Below are 22,189 nucleotides of genomic sequence, written 5' to 3' on the forward strand. Positions count from 1 at the left end.
TTTAAATAGTTTTTAACAAATGCATTAAACAATCCTTTAGAGTTGATATCTGCCTCTAAAACAGCCAAGGATAGTTTAGCAGTTGAGGACAAATCTTCTGTGTCAGTGAAACCAATCTCTTGGGATCCATCAGCTTTTAATTGTGTGAGATGGATATAGAGTTTCTTCTTTTCATTTCTTTTCATTTCATTAATCAAGTTTCGATCTTTTTCACTGGCTTCATATTTAGGAGCCATGAAGTTAGTTATTTGTCCATTATTGTCAATCAAAGCAGAAGTGGTCATATGCCAATAAGTACTATTGTCGTTGTAAATTTTAGTAATAGACATTGCAAAGAGGTTCCCTGCAAGCCAACATGTGTTCTTACTATGTGCCTCAAAAATTTGTTGCCACAGCACAATTGGTACTGTCTTAAATATAGATTGATGATCTTCAGAAAATTTAACAAATTTAATCTTCTCACTGATGTTGTCATTTTCAGATCCAGGGCAGGACAAACACAAGCTGAAGTGGTGTTTAGCCTCTGCAAACTCGAAACATGCAAGGTGACACATAGCAGACCAATAATATGATTTCTTCCAATTACTTTGCACCTCAGTAAGTTTATTACACAAATCTCTACATGTGTTTAACTTGTTTTGATTCATCTCACAGTTTAGAAGGTTACTGAGAAGGACACCATACGATTTGTAGTACTGCTCCATAACCTCTTCATTCGAAATGTACATCACTTTTTCTCTAATCTTTTCATGCCAATCTGTCAGTACTTCAATACCTCTTCTATAAAACTTTGCTGCTGCACTGAAGTCTTTAGATTTGAACTTGTGGTTGCCTTGAACTTTTAATTCCTTCATTTTTTCCTCAATTTGGATAGGGATTCTAGGTGATGTTGCTGCAACATCCTCTTTTATCTCAGGAAGCAAGAGTTCCAATTGTTGCTTGACATAGTCACACAAACTGTCTGGATCCTGTAGATCATCTATAATTCCAATCGCCGAGTGAGGATCGTTTTTATGAAAAAGGGAAAGTGCAAATAAAACTTGACTGTCAGGAAGTCCCAAAGATGCTTTGGCACTTTCCATACAATCTCTCCAACGATCTCTTCTATAGTGACACTCAGCAATTTTGGAGTGACAGTAATCAACATTGGCATCGTTTTCACTCTCTCTGACAACCTTAACAAAGTAACTACAAGCAGCATCAATCTGCCCATCCTCCAATGCTGCTTTTGCTTGCGATATAAACAAGGAATCTTCATCAAAACCTCCAAAATTGGTTGCCAATTCGTCCATAGCTTTCTGCAGAAATGTTGTGTTGAATGTTGATGGGATAAGAAAAATTACTAACAGATGACCAAACCTTGGTCCATAATTAAAATTAATATCTAAAATGACATGAAAGGTAACCATCATTTAGCCCCAGGACAATCAAATAATACAATATAAGGCAGTTTAGTTGATCAGTCACTTGATTTCCAATCAAGAACGTTTCAAAGGTCAGTAAATATTAACTTAGGAGCCCCCAAGCCGGTTCCGGTTGCGCAGCACCAATGGGAGTCTAGGGCAAAGCCCCAGAAAATTTGTATGGTTTTTAGTGTAATTTTGTTAATTTTTAATGAAAGAAAACAAGATGAAAAAATTTGAAAACTGTAAACAATGACAAACAATTAATTTAGAATTTTCCAAAGTACAGCTTTCTGGACACATAGAGACTGATGTAATCGTTTTTGATGTCCTCCAAACTGATTTCATCTACAATGTCATTGTGGTAAGCCAATATAGATAGGATATTGACTGAAATGGTTGACATGAGCAAAATTTTAATCCTTTTCATTAGTGAAAAGGAACGCTCCTTGCTGGCAACAACAGCATGACCCTCATTAGCTGGATGATATCAGGATATAGTGACCACTTTTTCTCTCAGGACTTAAGACCTTCTACAATTTTGCCAAAACAGCAAAGGGATTCAGAATTCATGCTAGATTGGAATGCTGCAACATGTGCCTCATCTATCTTAAATTCTGGATACTTGCAGGAGGACGCCCTGAAATAATTACCTGATGCTCGAAAAAAATAAATTTTGTTGCTTTACTACGCGCACAAATATAAATATTAGTTTTTAATTTTACCTATAAGCCACGCAATTATATTGGGACAAATTATGTTTGAAATCTGCAATCTTACCCCGCAAACGTTTGAGTTCACACGCGCGTGACCGCTCCTAACGAATTTAGATTAGAAGGCTTCCAAAACTGCTTTGCACACCTTGCAGATCAAGATTTGACACAAAGTTAATTGTAAACACTACAAAGCATATCACCGCGCGTCTCGCAGTATAAATTGATGATTCTTAGGGTCCTGGACACCCAACCAAATCATTTTCATATGACCTTGATCTTAGACTGTGCTCGTCTCAGTTCTCACGTTCACTGCACGTGTAGTGTCAACTGTCAATCGTTCTGTACGGGTCCTTTGGTTGTACTGGACAGAGTCAACATTTCTTCCAATTCCGTTTTCAGTCTGCTGCGTGTGATTTGTGGAAAATATCGGCGATCAACCTCCGGCGGTAGGGGGTCCACACCCTAAACCAACTGAGTCCGTCGACCGGACGCCCAAGTAGACCGCTAGCCAGGTCTCACAAGCCGCCTATGGGATGACGGTCTGGATACACTCCTATTGGGCCGTTGATGACACCAATGAGATATTCCCCCGTAACTCGTCTACACCCCTTCTCCAATTTCAGAGAGGGAATTGCCGCCAAGCACTGGTCTTCCTAAAGGGACTCTCCGTTTATTGCAGGCCTTGGTAAATCCACGTACATATTATATACTAATGGCTGGAGCATTGACCGTTTAGTATAAGAACTAGACTTATTATACCCTTATCTGGGCAGCTTCATCGGAACAGATCAAGGAAAAGAGGCTTTCCGCTTTCATCGAGTAAAAATTTCAAGAATAGCGTCGTGATCTAAACAGTTAAGTGATATAGCATCAAGAGAACCTCAAATAGCATACAGTGCATATGTGTATGGGCTTATGTATGCAGAACTACCCCAGGAGTTGCAGATAGGCTTACTCCTCTGGAACAAGTTACACGTGATGAATTTATCCCAGCTATCATCAACAGACTGTTTAGCTGCACTGATGAACTACAAACTAAGGAACATAATGGCTCTACCACCAAAAAATGGAGGATTAGGTATTCCAGTTATGATGGACATGGCAGATCTGGTAGCTGGTACCAATTGGCCAGGCTTTACAACACGAAGTACTGTACACGATGTTTTTAACCCACGAGTCAGAGAGCAAGCTCAACTGACGGCTCCCAGATGGCGTATGCACATGTAGGTGAATCAGTCTGATCAAGAAGTTGGTTGGGCTGTGATTGTATCGACCATGAGTACCAAGCAAGCAGATATTTGAATTGACTAGATTTCCACTGGTAAGCGATCCGGAAAATCATGGGCCGGCATATAGTATGTATGATATAACATGTATGATGTATGTTTTGCTGCGCGCGACGCCAGTCATGTAATAATTAATTGCACAGATTTCAAATAAGTTAAATGTTACTCGGATTCAGGAATATAACGTATTAGTCATAAGAAGGAAATCTTCAATGTATTATTATCATTATTTAATACGAATTAATCGCCCGTTTATTTAATTAAATGTAAGCTTAAAAATTATTAAAGTTAAATCATAAATTATGAATTAAATTAGATCGGAAGTGCGCGCCGCGCGCCGGCATTAAAATATATACGTGCGCGTTACTTTGTCTACAAATAAAAGGTGAAAACTAGCAACATGATTCGTGAGGCCACGTAATACTGACTGGGCAAACATGAGGAGAACCATGTGTTGGGATACTGAGTTGAAATAAAATGGCGGCTGTAAAAAAACTAACCTTAAACCCTTACATTAAATTTATACAATAATCGTTCATTAGAAAGACACGATTGTTCTCCACAAGACTCAAGAGTTAATACTAAATTAAGCATCATGGCGGTTACGTTGCGTGTGCTTGTCAGTTGTTGAGAGTTGTTCGTGATTTATAGTATTGGATAGCTCTTGTTCAATATTATTGGCATAAATATGTACGATTTATTTACTAATTCAGCATACTATTTGTCAGGTAATATCCTGGTCCCCTGGAATTTAGAGGAATGCTATATTATAATTAGGCATTATGGGAATATCTGCAATCTGAATGACGCGGACGAAAGACATTAAAACACAATTTTAAAACTAATAAATTATACTAAGTTGGGTTTAAACATCTATGATCATCTCTTATCATCAAAAAATAATATATTGGATCCAATATTAAATTAATCACCAAAACCTCTATGAAGCCACGATTCTTATGACCAATGTTTGATGTCGAGGGCTAGCTTAGACTGGTTCTAGTGCTGTCTCAAATTTCAATCATTGTCATCACTTTCACGAACAAAATCATGAAATCATCACCATTGCTCCGATATGCGGACCGTATATAGAATGGATGATATTATGTGGTAGTTGATAAATTACGAACATTAAGTAATCAATATGATCTAAATAATACAATTAAAAATGTTGCTTAAAAAATATTTAATTCTGACTCAATCCTCCATTAAGTGGAGTTTAAAAATTAGGTAATATTTGTGAAGCTGTATGGAAGGTAGTATTAATTGTAGATTTGCAGAATTCAAAAAACACGTACTTAAACTTTAAATTCATTTTATAGCTGATGAATCTATGACTCTTGCTCAAAAATCGTATCGAAATAATTATAAATCTTACAGGATGCCCCAAAATAAACACAAACCATTCGTTAATTTTGGGCCATCCTGTAGCCGTAAGGGGAAAATAGGGGTAATAAATATAGCTATATAGGCTATACTGTTCAATGTTCATGAGCATCAGGCCAAAATTATCATAGCTAAATAAGCGATCCCAACTGTAAATGCTACATCCCAATCCATATTACACATAAATTTTATAAGTTTTTCATGAAATATAAACTGTAAACCAGTTCTTCCAGTCTATTTCCTGGGTTGTTGAATGTTCATGTTGTTTGCGGTTGCTTGTGGGTTCTTGGTGACCTGTATGTTCTTGGAGGGTAGGGGTTTGTCGTGGAATGACTTTACTGCAGCAGGGCTGTTCTCCTTGTACGGAGCTACTACCTCTGGGTCAGCAGCTTGCACTTCCTGAAGTGTTTTACATGACTACAAACATTTTATACTTATCAAACAACTTGTTTACTGTAGAATAAATAAGTGTTTTGAAAAGATTATCGAGATATTTTAATCATCAGAGACCTAGAAACTTATACGAAACACCACTGAAATTCCAATACACGTGACAGTGATTATTACTAACCGTAGATTCCTCTCCAGTGGCTACCACCTCTCCGTCCTCCCCTGTTACAGGGGCTGTCTCCTCAGCAGTGGGCTCCTCGGCTCCAGCCATTCCTCCAACCTGCTCGCTCCTGCTTCTGTTCCTTGTCCTTCTTGCTCCTCCTACTTTGCCTGTAGTAGAGAGGAGATACGTGATATGTAATTACACTTGATACTGTATCGTCACACTAATGTTATGAGATACGTGATATGTAATTACACTTGATACTGTATCGTCACACTAATGTTATGTGATACGTGATATGTAATTACACTTGATACTGTATCGTCTCACTAATGTTATGAGATACGTGATATGTAATTACACTTGATACTGTATCGTCACACTAATGTTATGTGATACTCTTGATCTTGGCAAAATGTATAGTTAAACACTTCAAATGTGTTGTATTAGATCAAAATATTCGGCTGATCTAACTTAAATTTCTGCTCTGAATTTAGCGACCTGTCTCCAGGTGTCCTTAACTTAACGAAAATCCTAGAATAATTTTGCAGGTCAATATTATATATCAACACGTAGCCTGGTTTTAGAACTCAGATAACAATAAAGGTGGCTAAAAGCGGGGAGGTGTTTGTTGTGACACATTTCTTGTTTCCATCAATGTTGTCCATTTTGTTTTATATTTGCTATAATTCTACATTGCTACTCGAACTCAATATACATATTACGTTCTGTATGATTTATTAAACACCAGCAGTTAAGTTTATAGCTGTGCGATCACAGACTTGAGTTTCTACACTTAAACTGTATTGTCGTGTGTCCTGCAGTGTGCAGGTGTAATATAGTGTGCATACTGTACATTCATAACATTACACTGTCGTGTGATGATTCGTACAGTCGTTTGATAATGATAATTATTATTGCAATATTAGGACCCTCGCAAAGTCGGGCTCTGATTATAATAATAATATCACCGAGAGTAATCAGTAATATTAGTTTAAGAAGCAAACTACATTCTACAAGGGACTGATATATCGTACATGTGATATAATTTGATTAATCTCCTTTAAAATTGTAGGGATATTAATAAGACTATTCACTTTTTATCTTTGTCCGTTTCCAAAAATCTTTATAGAAATAATCTTTTTGTACATTATTTCTCTAAAGAGACACTGTAAGTAAGATCAGACTCAAGTGTTGATAGACTAACCGTTCTGAGAAAATGTCTAACAAAATATGTACTCTAACTATGTCTCTATGCATTTTTAGATAAAGAACACTGCATACGTGTCGGACCGCATATTTTGCCACCATATTCGACATTTTAATTACATCTGATAAGACTTTACTGGCTAAACATAGGATTACACGGGATTTTAATGTTCTCAATAATGTCAAGACATTTATATAACCCTTTTAGGAAAGTACCGCCCTTGTGTCTTCCGCCCTCGTGCACAGTTCTCGTTTATCAACTGTACAGAAGGTCACGTGGTAACCACGTGACGATTGTTTACAAAGTCACGTGCCACACGATGTACCGTACACTCCTACAATATTCCACACAAACTATGACATCGCGACCGAGTGATGTGACCGAGTGATGTCTCGCGCTCTACACTGATAATATCATGTTTAACAACTTCTCCAGGCCCGGTAGTTTTGTAAAGGTCCGGGGTCCCTGGGGACATATAGTGATATAGGAACATTTTCAGCAGTTAGGGCCAGGGATCGTTCACATAATACTGTACTAATACTGAGAGCTGTGTACTTATTGATCATTCGATGGTTTATGATAGCTTAACATACTGTACATAGTAAATAACAAGTACAGTAACGAGTGTTCTGATAATTATACTTACTTGCGGGACCATGTCCAGCCTTCAGTTCCTGATCGTTAACCATTCTTGCTAAGGGTGTATATCGTTAGACAAAAGGAAAACTGCAGTTACATGATAATTTCCGGTAATTTCGGTAACAATACAATAAATCGAAAATTCAGTAACTCGATAGCTCCACTATCAAAAGTAAATAAAAGTTAAATAATCTGTTTTTTAGTACCTGTGGATGAATAATCGTTCAATTTGCTATAGCTGCAGAATAACAAAAACTATACAGAAACATTCAATATTCTAAAATGTGTCTATTACTAGTGTAATTGTCGTAGTTAAAAAGGTGCAAAAGTATGAACCCACTCATTCGAAATCAGAATCAGACTGCAACCAAATGTTCAGGCGATCAAGATAAAACAACGTTATAAAACAAGATTATAAAACATTAAGGAACTACAGTCAAACCTTAATTAACATGATTTCCAAGTATAGCAACCTAAACCTCTGCTCATCTGACAGTAAAGTAGCAAGCACATTGTTAAGCAGTTAGGGAGAGAGAGGGCCGAGAGAAAATTTCTCTCTGTCTCCGCAGCTAAGTGTCGTGGTCAAATTAGACCTCTCACCTCTTATTATATATTTCAGATAGAGCTGCTGCTGTGATAAATTACCGTGTATATTACTGAGGATAAGTTAAAACCACCTATTTTGCTTCCTCAGAGTTTTGTCAGCACTATACCGAAAAAGCCAGCCCTATAACTCTTACCGTTTTATTAATTTATTTATTTGTAAATTACATGCGAACGAGCACACCCACTCATGAGCTCATGGATTAATCACTAATGTTAAGTATATTCAATTATACTGCTTTGGTTTGGCATAATGTATCTAAATAATAGCATGATAATTTATCGATAATCCGTTTGCGTAATGCGTACGTGATAATATGATTCCATCTACATTATCACGTACAGTAATTTGCACATCAGCACTATAAGTAATGTAATACACATTGGAAGCATGGGTAAAAAGAATCGCATTACAGATATTCCTGGAGACAATATACTAAAGTGGCATAGTAATACACACATACTATTCAAACGCTAAATTTAACTGTTGCAAACTTAGTTTAACAAACTTAATATTCATAAACATTAAACACTTGCTAATTATGTTACTATTTCATTCAATCATCTTCTATAATCATTTCACAAATTAGGTAATAACATAGATAACTATTAACTATTCAAACTTATTATGTCATGTTCCAGATGGTATGTAAACATATCATGCAAAAAAAACAGAATAATGCTCAGAGTATACCCAAACAAGTTGCCGGGTAAGTTTGAACTTCTTTCACCCTCTTTAGTCTACAGTTTACAGCCAGTCTGCAATTAGCTGGCTGGATTGAGCTGAAAAACGATATTAAAATGGTGATTCAATACCTACTTACTCACCTGCATCAGTCAATTTGGGATAGTCCTGATTTAATTAGTTCACAATATAATGTGAAATGTCATTCAAATTAAATCTTACTTAATCAATAGTCATTGGCCACTGTTAGTTAAATACTACTGACCTAATTCTATAAAGCAAATCTTGTATTGGAAGTGAGCCCAGCTTTTAGTTCTTCGCTGACTTTTGATCCACCCATGGCCATCTCTCTTCGTTATATTATATTTAAAATCTGAGCTGTACAAACAGCACACAATTTGTGATTATCACACATCAAATTGCCTTGGTTTGGCATGGGTGGAGTAGCCGTTTCTAAATATGGATTAATTAGGCATCCAATTGGTAAAGTTAGGTTATCATGATCCCAATCCCTAATATCTGTAGGACCTTAAGTAGGGTTTTGTGTTGTCAAGCCCAAATTTCTTCACAGGAACTTCAACAACCATTTCAAGCACCATTTTGAGACGATTCCAAGATCGTATAGACAGACAAAATAGACTATTAAAAATTGTATTTCGGGGTATAATAATAATTAATAATGTGTATTTCTTGTGATTAAATGTGTTTCTAGAGCAAAATGCACAGTTTTGCTAGTACTGCAGTTAAGTTTTTCAAAATTGTCAATAAAGCAGTCAAGCATCATGTATGTTATGTTGAGCATTCTCAACCAGCAGATGTGGGAACTCCCACGAAAGACCAAAACAGATCTAAAGAGACAATTAGCAAAATCGGAAAAATAGACTTGAATTTGTTTATATAATTTATCAAGCGTATGTTATTGCCCACAGGGGGGGGGGGGGTCCGAGGTCAATTTTGAGATATGTTGTAGAGCTCGATCTAAATTTTCAAATGCCTTTGTCCTTACCGGAAAAAAAGTTTCCTATTTGAAGATATCGCTGAATTTTGAGGTTTACCTGTAATTCTATTGTAAATGAAAACTTTAAATGAAATTGTGTTCAAAATCTATCTTCTTTTTCAGTTTATGACTTAGAACCTAGTAACTTGGCAACAATGTTCTTCAAGGTGTTTTGAGTTTTTGTTATGTAACGATTATGATATCTTGCTCCAAAGCTGAGATATGAGGTTAACCATGAGTGCGGGTTACAAAATTTACAAAATTTAAAATGGTTAACCTCATAAAAAGAGTTAGGAGCAAAATTACAACAATCGTTGCATAACAAACTTTTAAATTTATGTCAGGAACACAAATTCCAAATTTGAGGTAAAATGGATAAAAGCTCTAGGAGAAGATAGGTTTTTGAGGTGGTAAATAAATTGTTCAGGAGAGTCAAAAGACTGATTCTGAGAAAATATGTTAACCCCAATTTTCCAACAAATAAAGGACATATAATAGTTCTGTTCACATTGGATGGCCAATTGATACCCATTGATAAGTTTTACTTGTGATGAGAGCAACAAAATGTTAAGAACTGGTTATTTGAGAGGTTAACTGATTAAAAAGGCAATATTTAACCTCAATTTTACGACAAACTAGGCGCTCAGGGGGGCTAAGGGTGGTGTGCAAGCGTCAGATAGTACGTGGTCTGCCAAAAAACGTTTTTTCGACCTCGGACCCAACCCCCCCCCCCCTGTGGCCTTAAGGGGCCTGTTAATAATTAATTAAATTATTAGCTATTTTAGATTTAATAATAATAATCAAACGACAATTTGACACCCCCCCCCCCCCCCCCCCCCAACAGCGGGGTCTGTGGGGCCCTTCGTTACGCCACTGAGGGGGAGGGGGGATTATGGTGGATTACAAAATATTATGACGACGTAATATATGTACTCTTACATAATTTTAAGATACAAATGTTCACCCATACCTGGCTGACAAGATTTTATACATGGTAAAAACCTCAATTCCATCATCTTCACTGACATAAAAGTTTGGAACAGGGTATCCTTTGCCCAATCTTGTAATTTCAGTGATTATTTTTATCCGTAATCGTATACATTGCCAGTCAGTGTAACTTCGTTTAACTTGATACCTGCCACCATGGACCATGAATGTTTCTAGACACTATCCTTTTGATATTGAGATATTGGTATCTCAGATCACGTGTACATCGTTCCTTTTTTTATGACACAGTAATTTATGAGAACGAATATTCAAACAATATACACATAATATAGCAATGGCCAATTGGCTGACTATAAGGTCATGGCCTGAACAAACAATTTTTTTTTAAAAATAGTCAAGTGATGCTAAAGCAGAGCACAAATGTGTAATAAGTTAATAGATTAAAAAACTGATTCATGTGATGCATTACGCAGAGCACAGATAAAAATACTGATTCAATGATTAAAAATTATAGCTGTGAGTGTCAATAAATTACTGTGTCATAAAAAAAGGAACGATGTACACGTGATCTGAGATACCAATATCTCAATATCAAAAGGATAGTGTCTAGAAACATTCATAGTCCATGGTGGCAGGTATCAAGTTAAACGAAGTTACACTGACTGGCAATGTATACGATTGCCGTCTCCCTCTCTCACCCCTGACCGCTATCAGGGTGGGTGCTCCTGAGGATTGAGAATCTAATCCTGGTGCGCATGTAACACATAATAGCCGCATAGTCTTCTCCTCTCTTCTGGGATGATGAAAACTGGCCACGGGCCTAAATATTACATATCAATCAATTACAATTCATTAATATTACCAATATTAAAAACTATCGAAAATATTCAAGAAAGTATTCTCTAGCCAAAGGGCTCAATATTTAAATCTAAATCTTCAATATCCCTTCAATATCCCTCTCTTCTGGGATAGTTTTTCAGCGAGTCTCTTGTGGTATCTTGTGGCTTGTGGACCCCATCCGCCATTTGTTGAGTAGTTATTGACACTCACAGTTATTGACACTCACAGTTATTGACACTCACAGCTATAATTTTAATCATTGAATCAGTATTTTTATCTGTGCTCTGCGTAATGCATCACATGAATCAGTTTTTAATCTATTAACTTATTACACATTTGTGCTCTGCTTTAGCATCACTTGACTATTTAAAAAAATTGTTTGTTCAGGCCATGACCTTAAAGTCAGCCAATTGGCCATTGCTGATATTGAATGTAATTTCTCATTTTAGTAAGTTTTTATCCGATTTTAAAGTTACATGTTATTTTGAGGAAAAAGTCATTCAAACAACATAACATGACATGTACGTTCAATTAAATCAAATGAATCAATCGGCAGAGCAGGTTCATAAATCATGAGCAATAAATCTGACGAAAAAGATCCTTCGCCACGCTTACTCGGAAGCGGGCACTTTGCCACCTTATCCGTACCTCATAAAAAGTTACATGTTATACCATGTGCACAACTCTATGAAAAATTGCATGTCCAATGGTTAAATTCCTAAATATGATTTTTTTAACTCGTGAGTGAAAATTAAACAGATTTGGTTTTAGCGCTCGATTTTCATGCGATGTTCATGCTAAAATGTGCAAATATGCGCGGCGCACCAAAATTAGACAATTATTTTTCCTGTATACACATATATACTAAAACAATTAAATTGCGTTAGCATTAAAATTTTAATTTGTTAAACCGTTTTTTACTTTTTAAAATTGAAGATTTATAGGTTGAAAGGAGCCGTTACTTTAAAATTTTAATTAATTTCATTTTTGTTTTCGGCTCAATTTTGAATTCAAAATTCAAAATTATTAGAATCCTTAGAATATTAATTAAAATTCTTAAAATATGAGGAAGACGCTAATTTTTGATTAACGATCTAAGCCCTTTTCAACTTGACCATTGTTAATGGTCTGGCCCGGCGCGCGCTACTTCGTAGCACTTGCTAAAAAGCGTGCATCTTATTACATTTCGAGAAGAAAGCGGCGCGCGCTACTTCGAAGAAATTTAGACGAGTAACATCCGTCAATTTTCAACTTGTAGCGGCCAATTTGCAATTAATACATTTTTACAATATGTGATGCGCGGCGCGGTCTAGTAGTACATCTCGCTACGAATTAAAAGAAGGTGATATAAAATTAAGTTTGCATCAACAATTATCAATTATGTAATGTTATTGTAGCACGATGCGTTACTGTGCCGCGCCGCGCACTCAATGAGGCTTCTCACAGCGACATGGCTAGATCGGCGAAATGCGCTACTGTGCCCCGCCGAGCTGCCATGAATTGACATCGTCAATTAAGTAATGTTACCAACTAGCTTGCTGGTATTTAGCGTGCTTTTCTCATTTATTGCAAATTAACAAAAATATTTGTTTTAAATATTAAAACATCGACGAGTCCAACTTGGCGCGCGTCTTGGTAGGTTATAACGAACGCGCGTGCTAATATGTTTTATTTGTTTTACTTATGTAATATAATTCACATTACAATCGCGATCTTCGAAATTGTTCTGACATTTGAAACCAACTTGAATAGATGTATTTTCGGACTCTGATTCCAAATCACCCCCATGACATTTAAAATGCTTCCCTGGCGAGATATTGGCGAAAAACTGTCTCGATCACGTATAATATTGTATCACGTTGCGACCCCCACGGTCGTCCTGACGATACAGGGGAGCCGCGCACTTCGTGCGCGGCGGGTCATACAACGTATGACAAGTATAATATGACCGTTTAAGGAAGTTCATTTAATTTCTTGTTATGGTTAGTATATAACTAACTAACTATATATAATAGGGTTTCAGCATATACTTTTGTTAAGGATTGGGTTAAGGTAAGGGTTGGGATCAAATTAGACGGTTAGGGTTTCGAATAGTCGTTCAGAGTCAGCTAGAGAATGGATTCAAAAAGTCACGTGACAGTCGAGTTCGAGTGTAGAGTAATAAATCATCATCTAATCCAAGTTATAAACCTACAAAGTGCAAGAAGCTCGAAAGCTTAACATTTTTTGTCTGCTGCAAATAAAAATTAAATAAAAATAACAAAATTTATGCTCAATGTGATGTTCATTATAAATGTTAGCAAGCTGGGTATCATATATGTATTATTAATGGCAATTAACATAAAACGCCGCGCGCACAATACAAATATCTTGTGAATTCATAAGTTGAGTTAGCATATAGTTTGCGCTCTATAGTCGAGATATATATTTCGCGTTGGATAAGATTGTCCGTCTGCTTTTATGGAAGGTCGGATCAGGAATGCTAGCGATTATTTAGAAGTTGACTTGGTATTTGCGGCAAACTGCAGTGCTCATCTAGTTTTCATCTGGATAAGTAATACCATCTGCAAGGGGTCCCATCCTGACATGTCTTAATTTGTCTGTTTCATCATGATCTATGGTCGTTTCATATCTTTCATTCAAGGTTCCTAGCGTTCTTAGTATAGCTGATTTACTGACGACGCAACAGGGTGACATCGAAAGTCTGCCAACTAGCTGATTCGATTTTGCTTTTAAAGTTACACCTTTGTTTAACTGGTGAGCAGGAATCTTCCACCTTCATTGTTCATTGCGATAACTTTCAGGGGCACTACCATGAACGGGAATGATGTTGGAAATAAGTATGATCAGTATTTTCAGTTTCAACTGCTCGACTGTCTTTAGATATTATATACCGCCTATTAAGTGCCCAAACTTTTGATTCGCTTTACTAATTTAGTCCTCTAATGCGATTTCACGAGCAGTTGACAAATCATTAGCGCTGTTACAGTTAAGTTGCATTTTGCAGGACACTTACTTCGTTGTCTTGAAATTACGTGATAATGAGTACGTTTTAATATAGCAGCACGGAAATCCGTCGCGTCTTTCGGCAATTTGAACCTCACGTGCGTGTCGAAACACTTTTTCTATCGCCTCTAATTATTGTTCGGACCACGAATGCCTTCTCCTCATTTTGTGGTAAAACTAATTCGATTGGCTCAGGGCGGAGTTTAAACCCGTTAGCTCTGATGGTAAGTAGGAAATCTCCCGAACCTTTATTTTAGCAAGCTTCTGTCATCGTCAGATACTTGCTGCATAAAATAATATGAGTCAGTGTCGTTGTTGGTCGGACCGCCTGCCCCCCTATTCTGGCCCACTGTGGTCCGTGCTCTCTTGCCTCGCTCCCCCTGCTTTGATGCAAAGATTTCTGTCTGGTCTGTTTGGTCACATGACCTTACCTGCACTATCTGCTCCTTGGAGAGAGTGCCAACGAAAAGCTCTAAATATTTGTGTTTTACGCTTTGTCCTTGGACATGATCATTCGATAGAAAAATCATGAACCAAGGTAATGCAATAGATTACAATTCCAAATCGGATTTGATATGATATATTGGTGTTGTTGGATGGTCATATCAAGATGCTGTAACCTGCTGGGGCGTTGTAACTTGTAGCCTGGCTCTATTGCAGTACGTGCCCCTTCAAATTTAATTTAGTCGCACATATGAATTACCTTTCCCCTTTGAAGATGAGCCCATTGTAATTCTGTATTTCCCGAATATATTTTTCATTACTTCATTACTCAAAGAAAGTAGCCACCTGGTACCAGACTCGGAACACAGAGGCCTATGATCTCCGAGATCAAGGGATTACAGGGTCCTATGTCATAATAAACAAGACAGCCTAGCTTCTACTTAGCTAGTAATCAAATTATGTTCTATCTGGTGATTGAGATATTCCGATATCGCCACAAAATTGATAAGGTATTATTATTCGCCACAAATCAATATCATTTTTCTTCATATCCAACTCATTCATAAAACCTATTGTCTTGAGTCCCATGTTTGTGCCCGGTCCTCTAATTAAGCCCGATCGCGATCTCTATTACCCAATCGAATTAGATACTTCATCATAATTCGAACATTAAGAGATTTAATCCATGTTTTATCGGGTGATTTGTAATTCTGGCCACGTACTTCTCAACTCACAGCTCTCTAGAATAATCTGAAGTCAAGGCTCGGTCCGGTTTTATTTCATTATATTTCCATTGATTTGATTAAATCAGGTGGAATTTTAAATGCTTTATCGCCGACCTTCGCTCCGCTCAGTAACCATTCTTTCTGACCTAACCAACCGTATTACTTATTATTAGCTTACTATCTTGAGACATGTACATATTATCAGTCCACATTTATGGAATTCGGTTACAACCAACATTCCAAAAGTAGGAAATGTGTCTTGTCATTATCAGGAAGCAGCTATCTGCCAAAATGTCAATTATGTAAACAACTGACAGCCAGCCGAGTGTTTTCTTGTTAGCTATTTTATTTATTCCGATAAAATAACATGCCGGGGCGCGGGGTACGTGATGGAATCCTCAGAATTTTATCTAGATTTTATTGGCACTGTATTATTATCATCGTGTAACATGTGCACTCTCTTGTTTTGTAGACAATCAAATTGTTGGTAAAGGATTAGCAGGATGAACTTAATGCGCAGTCTCATACCCAATTATCTCTGATTGGCTTATTCGACCACGTGATCTCTTCACAGCTTCCTCATTGGGCCTCACTATTTGGCATTGGAAGTTGGTTCGCAAGTATAAGACTGGTGTTTTTATTTTAAAGTTCTAGCACTTTGTTTTCAGTCATTTGAAGATTTGTTAAGTACTGGCTTGCAATCAGTAATTTAACTTCACCTCCTTTTAACATGAGCTAAAGTGTTATCACTTGGGTTTAACATATTTCAGTAGCCTGTACGCTGCGGACATTTTAACATATTTATGATACTCTAAAACCATTCGCACTACAATCATCACCAATCACGAAATTTAGTACTTGCTATGTTTATTCAGTTCAGGTTAAACAATAAACGCAGTCTCAGGGCGTTCACTACACAAAAATTGAAAGTTCTCTGTTTTTCCAGTTCAGTACTGATCTAATTAGAAGCATTCTATTGTATCTGGCGGTCGTTACGTAAATTCGAGGCTTACGTTACGTAAATTCATGACTTTCGTGCTGGAAAAAGATTTAATTAGACCAAATTCTACAATCACGATAGGGTTCCACGGAAGTTCTTTAATTAGGACTAGGTTTCTAACACGATTATCTTTAAATATTATCTCATCAAATTCACAGGAAAAATCTGCCTTTTACCGGCGGATCGTGCAACTCGACATTTTTGTAAACGCCTGATCTTCTTTTCTGGAGATAACTTAATTGCGGTGATCGAAATGTAAACATTGAACTGATACGATGCAAAGGATATCAAACCAAAGCAAATTTCAACATGCATGACGGGAGCTCTTTGATTTGGAAGTGTCCTGAGAAATTAGGAATGGGTTGGGTTATCGTGAAAAATTCGCACTTCTTCAAGAGATAAGGAGCGCGTACCGCCGTACCGCGGGGTTTTCATTTTCCTAATTTTCTTTTATTACAAGGTTTGAGAGCTTCATTTCGTTATCAAAGTCACAGCTGGAAGTTTCTAATCTTAGAGAAGTCTGGTATTATCTATATATTTTGGATCCCAGCCACATCAGTGTAGGATGCAAATACTGCATTCACGTCCAACAGATGTTTACAACAGGGGTGAAATTGAGTGGTACGCCTGCTCAGGTCTTCCCTCTTTCCCTGTTACTGAACATCCAACTTTTGAGTTGTAATATGTTGTTCATTCTTCAATTAACAGTGTCTGGCAACCTCCGCAACTGCGCACACCAATTACTTACTCTTCCAACTTTCAATTATCTCATCAATCGCTCCTCTTTCCTGACCGCGCTCAATAGCTCCATTTGGCTGTCAGGAGATCTCTAATTCCAGCCTCCTCCACGTTACCGATATATATATACATATCAGGTACTCTGCAGAAACGCGGACACTGCAGGACCGGTCATAACAAAACCAGGTCACGTGCTGTAGACATCACGTGTACCAACTGTCAGATTACATCCCTGTAGTCTGCACGGCGCTGAGAACTAAATCTATCGCAAATCCATTGCATCGTCACCTCATTTAGCTAGGGATCTTTTATCTACTGTTCAGCTTTACAAGTGCACCACTTAATTGCTTTTTAACACTTATATTATTGTGGACTGGTACATTACCTACACCCGGGTGGCCCCGTGTTTTCTGATATTTTGTGTGTATTGAGTGTATTTGTTATTACAAATGCCTGCGGTCTCACTATATAGTATATTAGTGATAGGCTAGACGCAACAGGAAAATCTTATAACAAACTTTGAGACACCCTTTTGCGTTGTTCATGCCCGTTGTTGAGATATTTGCTTATACAATTTTATATTTCATCGTTGGGTACGTGCCGCTAACCAGATATTCGATCGTATTCAATCTTTGTTCTCCGGGGAAATTTATTTATTTTTATTAGTGTTATTAACAAAATAGAATTTCACGCTCTACTTTCTTTATTTTATTTGTCCCTCGATTTCGAATTCCTTGTTAATCATCATTGTTAATCATTGTTAATCATTGTTAATTATCGCCTTTATTTAATTTAGGCCTCCACGGCCACACGACACAAATATGACACGTCTTCAATCAAGATATGATAACAGGTTTACAGTGCATTAGATTACCATTAAGTTTTGTCGCAAGTTTTTATTTTACCTCTCTCACGCGTGGGAGGATACATTAAAATAAAATAAATATTAATAAAACAAAATTTGATATAATATTCTCACATCTTATCTTGTCTTCGAAAAACAAACAAAAGATAGCATCATGGTAACTTTGTTTCGGTAGATGCGCTCACACCTAAATTCATTTACTGAGTTGAATTATCGCTTTGAGAGATTCTCGCTCATTTATGCACTGCATTACTGCGTGGTGACACGGCTACATTACATAGCTCAAGCTGAGATGCTGTGATGAGAGGCTACTGAGTTAGGATCGTGTCGCTTTCGTGTGGTCTGTGTTCGTTGGCTACAAATTTGCCGAACATAAGGCATATCGGCATGGTATGTTTTTGGTTAAGTATTTTGGCCTTAGCTTTGTATTGTGTATATAGCCCAATTATAAAAGTCGTTTCATGGTGGATATAAGCGTTGGTAGTCGATTACCTCTTGATTGTGACATCTTGGCAGCAAACAGCGACTAAGATCTGAAAGCTGCAGCCCTGCAGGGCAAATATCCAAGAAGTTGGACCTTCCCACGTGAAATTCCGCGGGAAATAACATCCCACTATTCCGAAACGTAACATCTCTTTCGCAACTCTAATGGTGCTCGACTAAGATCTGGCACTATCCAAGAAGCACGCTCGTTCCACGTGGGGTTTCGCGGGAAATACTGTCCCAATACTCCGAATCGTTTCATCATTCGCTACTATATAAAGGACAATGACGCTATTAGTATTAGCTCTATTTGTGATGCATATCTCATTAATTGTTTTATTGCTAACGATAGAGTCACAACTTCTATGTGTCGCGTAAGATGTAACTACGCTTTCCCAAGTTGCCTCATTAATTTACCCACCAACAGTTTGATACATTTCCTTTGCAGCTCAGTGTCTACTTATACTGTATCAAGTCCACAGTTTTCTGTCCGAGGCTTCTAATTGAGGATTAAGGGAAATTACCTCCTCGATTTATCAGTTTGAACACTTAATCTACCACACAGCACCCTCCTCTAAGTACAGTTTCCCCAAATCCCGTGCTGGAAAATTATCTTCCAATCCTACATTACCCGGTACTTGCTAGTTAAATGATCGTTTAACTGCTCGTTTTAGCAGCAAGACTCCTTCAATCCCACACACATCGTATCATAAGGACACGTGACAGAACTTAAGAACTCGGGACCCCTAATTCCTTACTTCTTAATTTGGCGTGGATTATATGCTGAGATTTTGATTTGACTGTCACATATTATCCTGTCGGCTTGTATTTCACTGTCCTTGGTTTAAAGGTATGTGTGAGGCGTGTCATGGGACTCATTTAGTTTCATGTCTTGTACTGTGTTTGTAGTGTGACAGTGAGACAGTGTGTGCTTTGTTGCAATCAATCTTGTGGCGTGCCGGGATGATGATCTAATTTGTTATTTCAGTCTGGGAGGGTAAATTACGGGTTTACTGCGTATTTATGTATTTAGTATTCTGGAACTAAGTGGGTGATCGTATGACAAATAAAGAAACTTTTAATCTTTTTGCCCATTCCCGCGCCCTTGAAGTTCATCAAGGGAGAGATAGTGATTCAGAATAATGTTATGCATAAATTTGAGCTTTCGTCACGTTCATGGAAAACTTCACCCGACTCCTGCAAATTATCATTTAAATTACCTCCCCGATTATTCCTTGACGATCTTTAATTACTATTCATCAAGGTAATTATCTGTAACGTAATGCTACGGAGATTCTCCTTTCCGGTCCTCGTGAACATTTGCACCTGCAAAATTTGTGTAAATATCGTGGAAAGTACTGATTATAATGGTACCCAATTTCGTCATTACCAAGTTAATTAGTCTTCTCGAAACTCCATGTTAACGAATGACAGATAATTGAATTCCTTTCTTCAATGTTAAGACAATGAAGGGAGTCACGTCTTATCCGATTTTCGAGTCTAAAATTTACCGTTCGTTAAGTTTCGATTGTACTTCATATCAACATTCAGGAGATATCTCCTTAATCCTTATCCTTCTTTCGAGATAAAGCGTTAATTTAACCTCTAAAAGCTTCAGTGTTAATTTTGATGCCCTGAATTGCCCTACCCATTTAATGTGATTTGTAATTTGATAATTAGCTAAGCTTTTAGAAATAAACCTATTAGCCTGGTTGTTAATTTAGGGGTGAACCTTTGTACTGGAGATTACCAGATAACGGCCGGGCAGGTGCACTTTCCCTTGTTGGAACAGTTTGGAGGCACACGTGAGTTGAGTTAGTTTATTACACCAACTAGTATGTTGTTCCCACTTCCCAGATGGGGTCCTTTTCTCTTCTCTTGTTTAGACTGTACCTCTTGAGTTTGTCTGGGCAGCACAAAGCCATTCATTCTGCCCCCTTCAAAGACATCCAATCGTGGCAGTGCTGGTTCCTTGGTGTCCAATGAGGTACCCCTATGGGGCCTCGTGACACCACCAACTCCAAACACCGGCATGTGTTTTGAAATAAAAATCATTGTACCTTCGAGGAATCATAATAATTGGCACAGATGATATAATATTTATATGGACTAAAATAACCGGTCCCATACTCCCATAACATGACTCATTCCAAATTCTATGGTAGTTCATATCCAGTGAAAGTGGCACTTCTTAGTTCTTTTCATGTAAAAGCAACACCGTTCCCAGCAGACCGAGTGACGACAAGCTGAAGCTGAAACCTCAACATTAATGTTTCTCCCAGGCCATGCCCTTATGACTTTCTGCCTTTTCATTTTGCACTTCTTTGCTAAGTTCGACAGAAACTCCCCAAGCTTGTTGTTAAAATCTGCCTCTGGCTCGACTTTGACCACAGCAAAGCGCAATGTTACCTTCCTGTGGTATGTTAGTATGTCATTGTCTCATTTTGTTAGTGAGCTACTTTACATCAATAACATGAATAAGTTTCAGTCATGAGCTTGTGTGTAGTTTCAAATCGATTTCCCATTAATTTGAATATTTCAGATATTGATAATCAAATCATAATCAGACATCGTGAGTATTTCCAGTAGGCTTGCGTAAGTTGTAACTACGGAAAATTTAGGCTTCTTGAGAAATCACGGAGATTGAAACCTAGTCTGTCTTAATTAGATTAACTTATAAACTCGAGAATGAGCATTAACTTAGTCCTAGTTTACGTCTTGACATCATACTGTAGCACCCATCCGGTAAATAGTCATGAAACGTCCTTAATTCAACCTCAGAACAATGAACTGAATCAAAAGTCAGTACTGTTAAATCACTTTATCATGTCTGTATTAGATTGAAAGACGGAGCGCTCTGGTTGGATACATCTGGGTACCCCCCGTGGATCGAGTCTAAATAGCGCACTTCTTGTTATAATAATCTTAGCTTAAAAGCTCACACAAAGCGGCCGCTTTATTACGTGTGCTTTTACCAGGGCTATATTTATAATGATCAGTGGAAGCAACTCCAGACAATGGGCAAGAGAGGGCAGCTGTGGGGTAGAAGAAGAAGGCGCCAAGGGGCAAGGGAGGTAGTTCATTGTCTTGCAGCGGAGCTCTGTTTCCCAATTTCCCACTTTCCACGTATCGCTGTACTATGTCACCAGATGATGGTACACTCGCGTAGGGACTCCGTGCTGTGTTGCTGCAGAGCTTGTACAAACCTCTTCAACACATATAGTGTGTCATGAGCAACACATATTGTGTGTCATGAGCTCTGTGTTAAATGAGGTCATTCATTATTACTCCTTCTTTCTCTCTTCGCTACAGCCACTCACTCTGCACTTTACAACATCACAGCACACGTCCTGTATATATATGAATGAATATATATTTATATATAGTTGCGTATTTATATATAAGTGTATTTGCTGTTAGGCGTGTTCGTTAGCTAATCAAAATTCGGCTTCACTCTAAGTTCTAACTCGCCGACAGAGTTGTTGGAAACAGGAATTCATTGCCCGCTTCCCGCTCGAATGGTGAAATAATTATAATCACCCACCACACCGCATGACCATCTGTGATTAATGGTGAGACTTACTGTAACCAGATTTCAGAAATGAATCTCACGATTTCCTAATTCTTATGATCTAATTTTGGGTGCGAGAGTGAGGCCCTTA

At 37.6% G+C, this 22,189-nt stretch overlaps 2 protein-coding genes across 2 annotated transcripts in view; one reads left to right on the top strand and one right to left on the bottom strand.

The window, feature by feature from the left end:
• The window catches only part of LOC134812265 (uncharacterized), a 72,781-nt gene that overhangs the window by 40,393 nt on the left and 10,199 nt on the right, over positions 1–22,189 (top strand). The gene's annotated exons all lie outside the window — the stretch shown is intronic.
• Positions 4,239–22,189, bottom strand: part of LOC134812323 (uncharacterized) — a 44,597-nt gene continuing 26,646 nt past the window's right edge. Inside the window, exons 2-4 of the mRNA XM_063819706.1 lie at positions 7,201–7,250; positions 5,363–5,511; positions 4,239–5,190 (exon numbers count right to left, since the gene is read on the bottom strand). Of these exons, the coding sequence (XP_063675776.1) occupies positions 5,026–5,190; positions 5,363–5,511; positions 7,201–7,243 (357 nt within the window). The 5' untranslated portion in view covers positions 7,244–7,250 and the 3' untranslated portion in view covers positions 4,239–5,025. The remainder of the gene's footprint in view (positions 5,191–5,362; positions 5,512–7,200; positions 7,251–22,189) is intronic.

The sequence above is a fragment of the Bolinopsis microptera genome, chromosome 1 (genome assembly GCF_026151205.1).
Source record: "Bolinopsis microptera isolate Bmic1 chromosome 1, MBARI_Bmic_1.0, whole genome shotgun sequence".
NCBI lineage: Eukaryota > Metazoa > Ctenophora > Tentaculata > Lobata > Bolinopsidae > Bolinopsis > Bolinopsis microptera.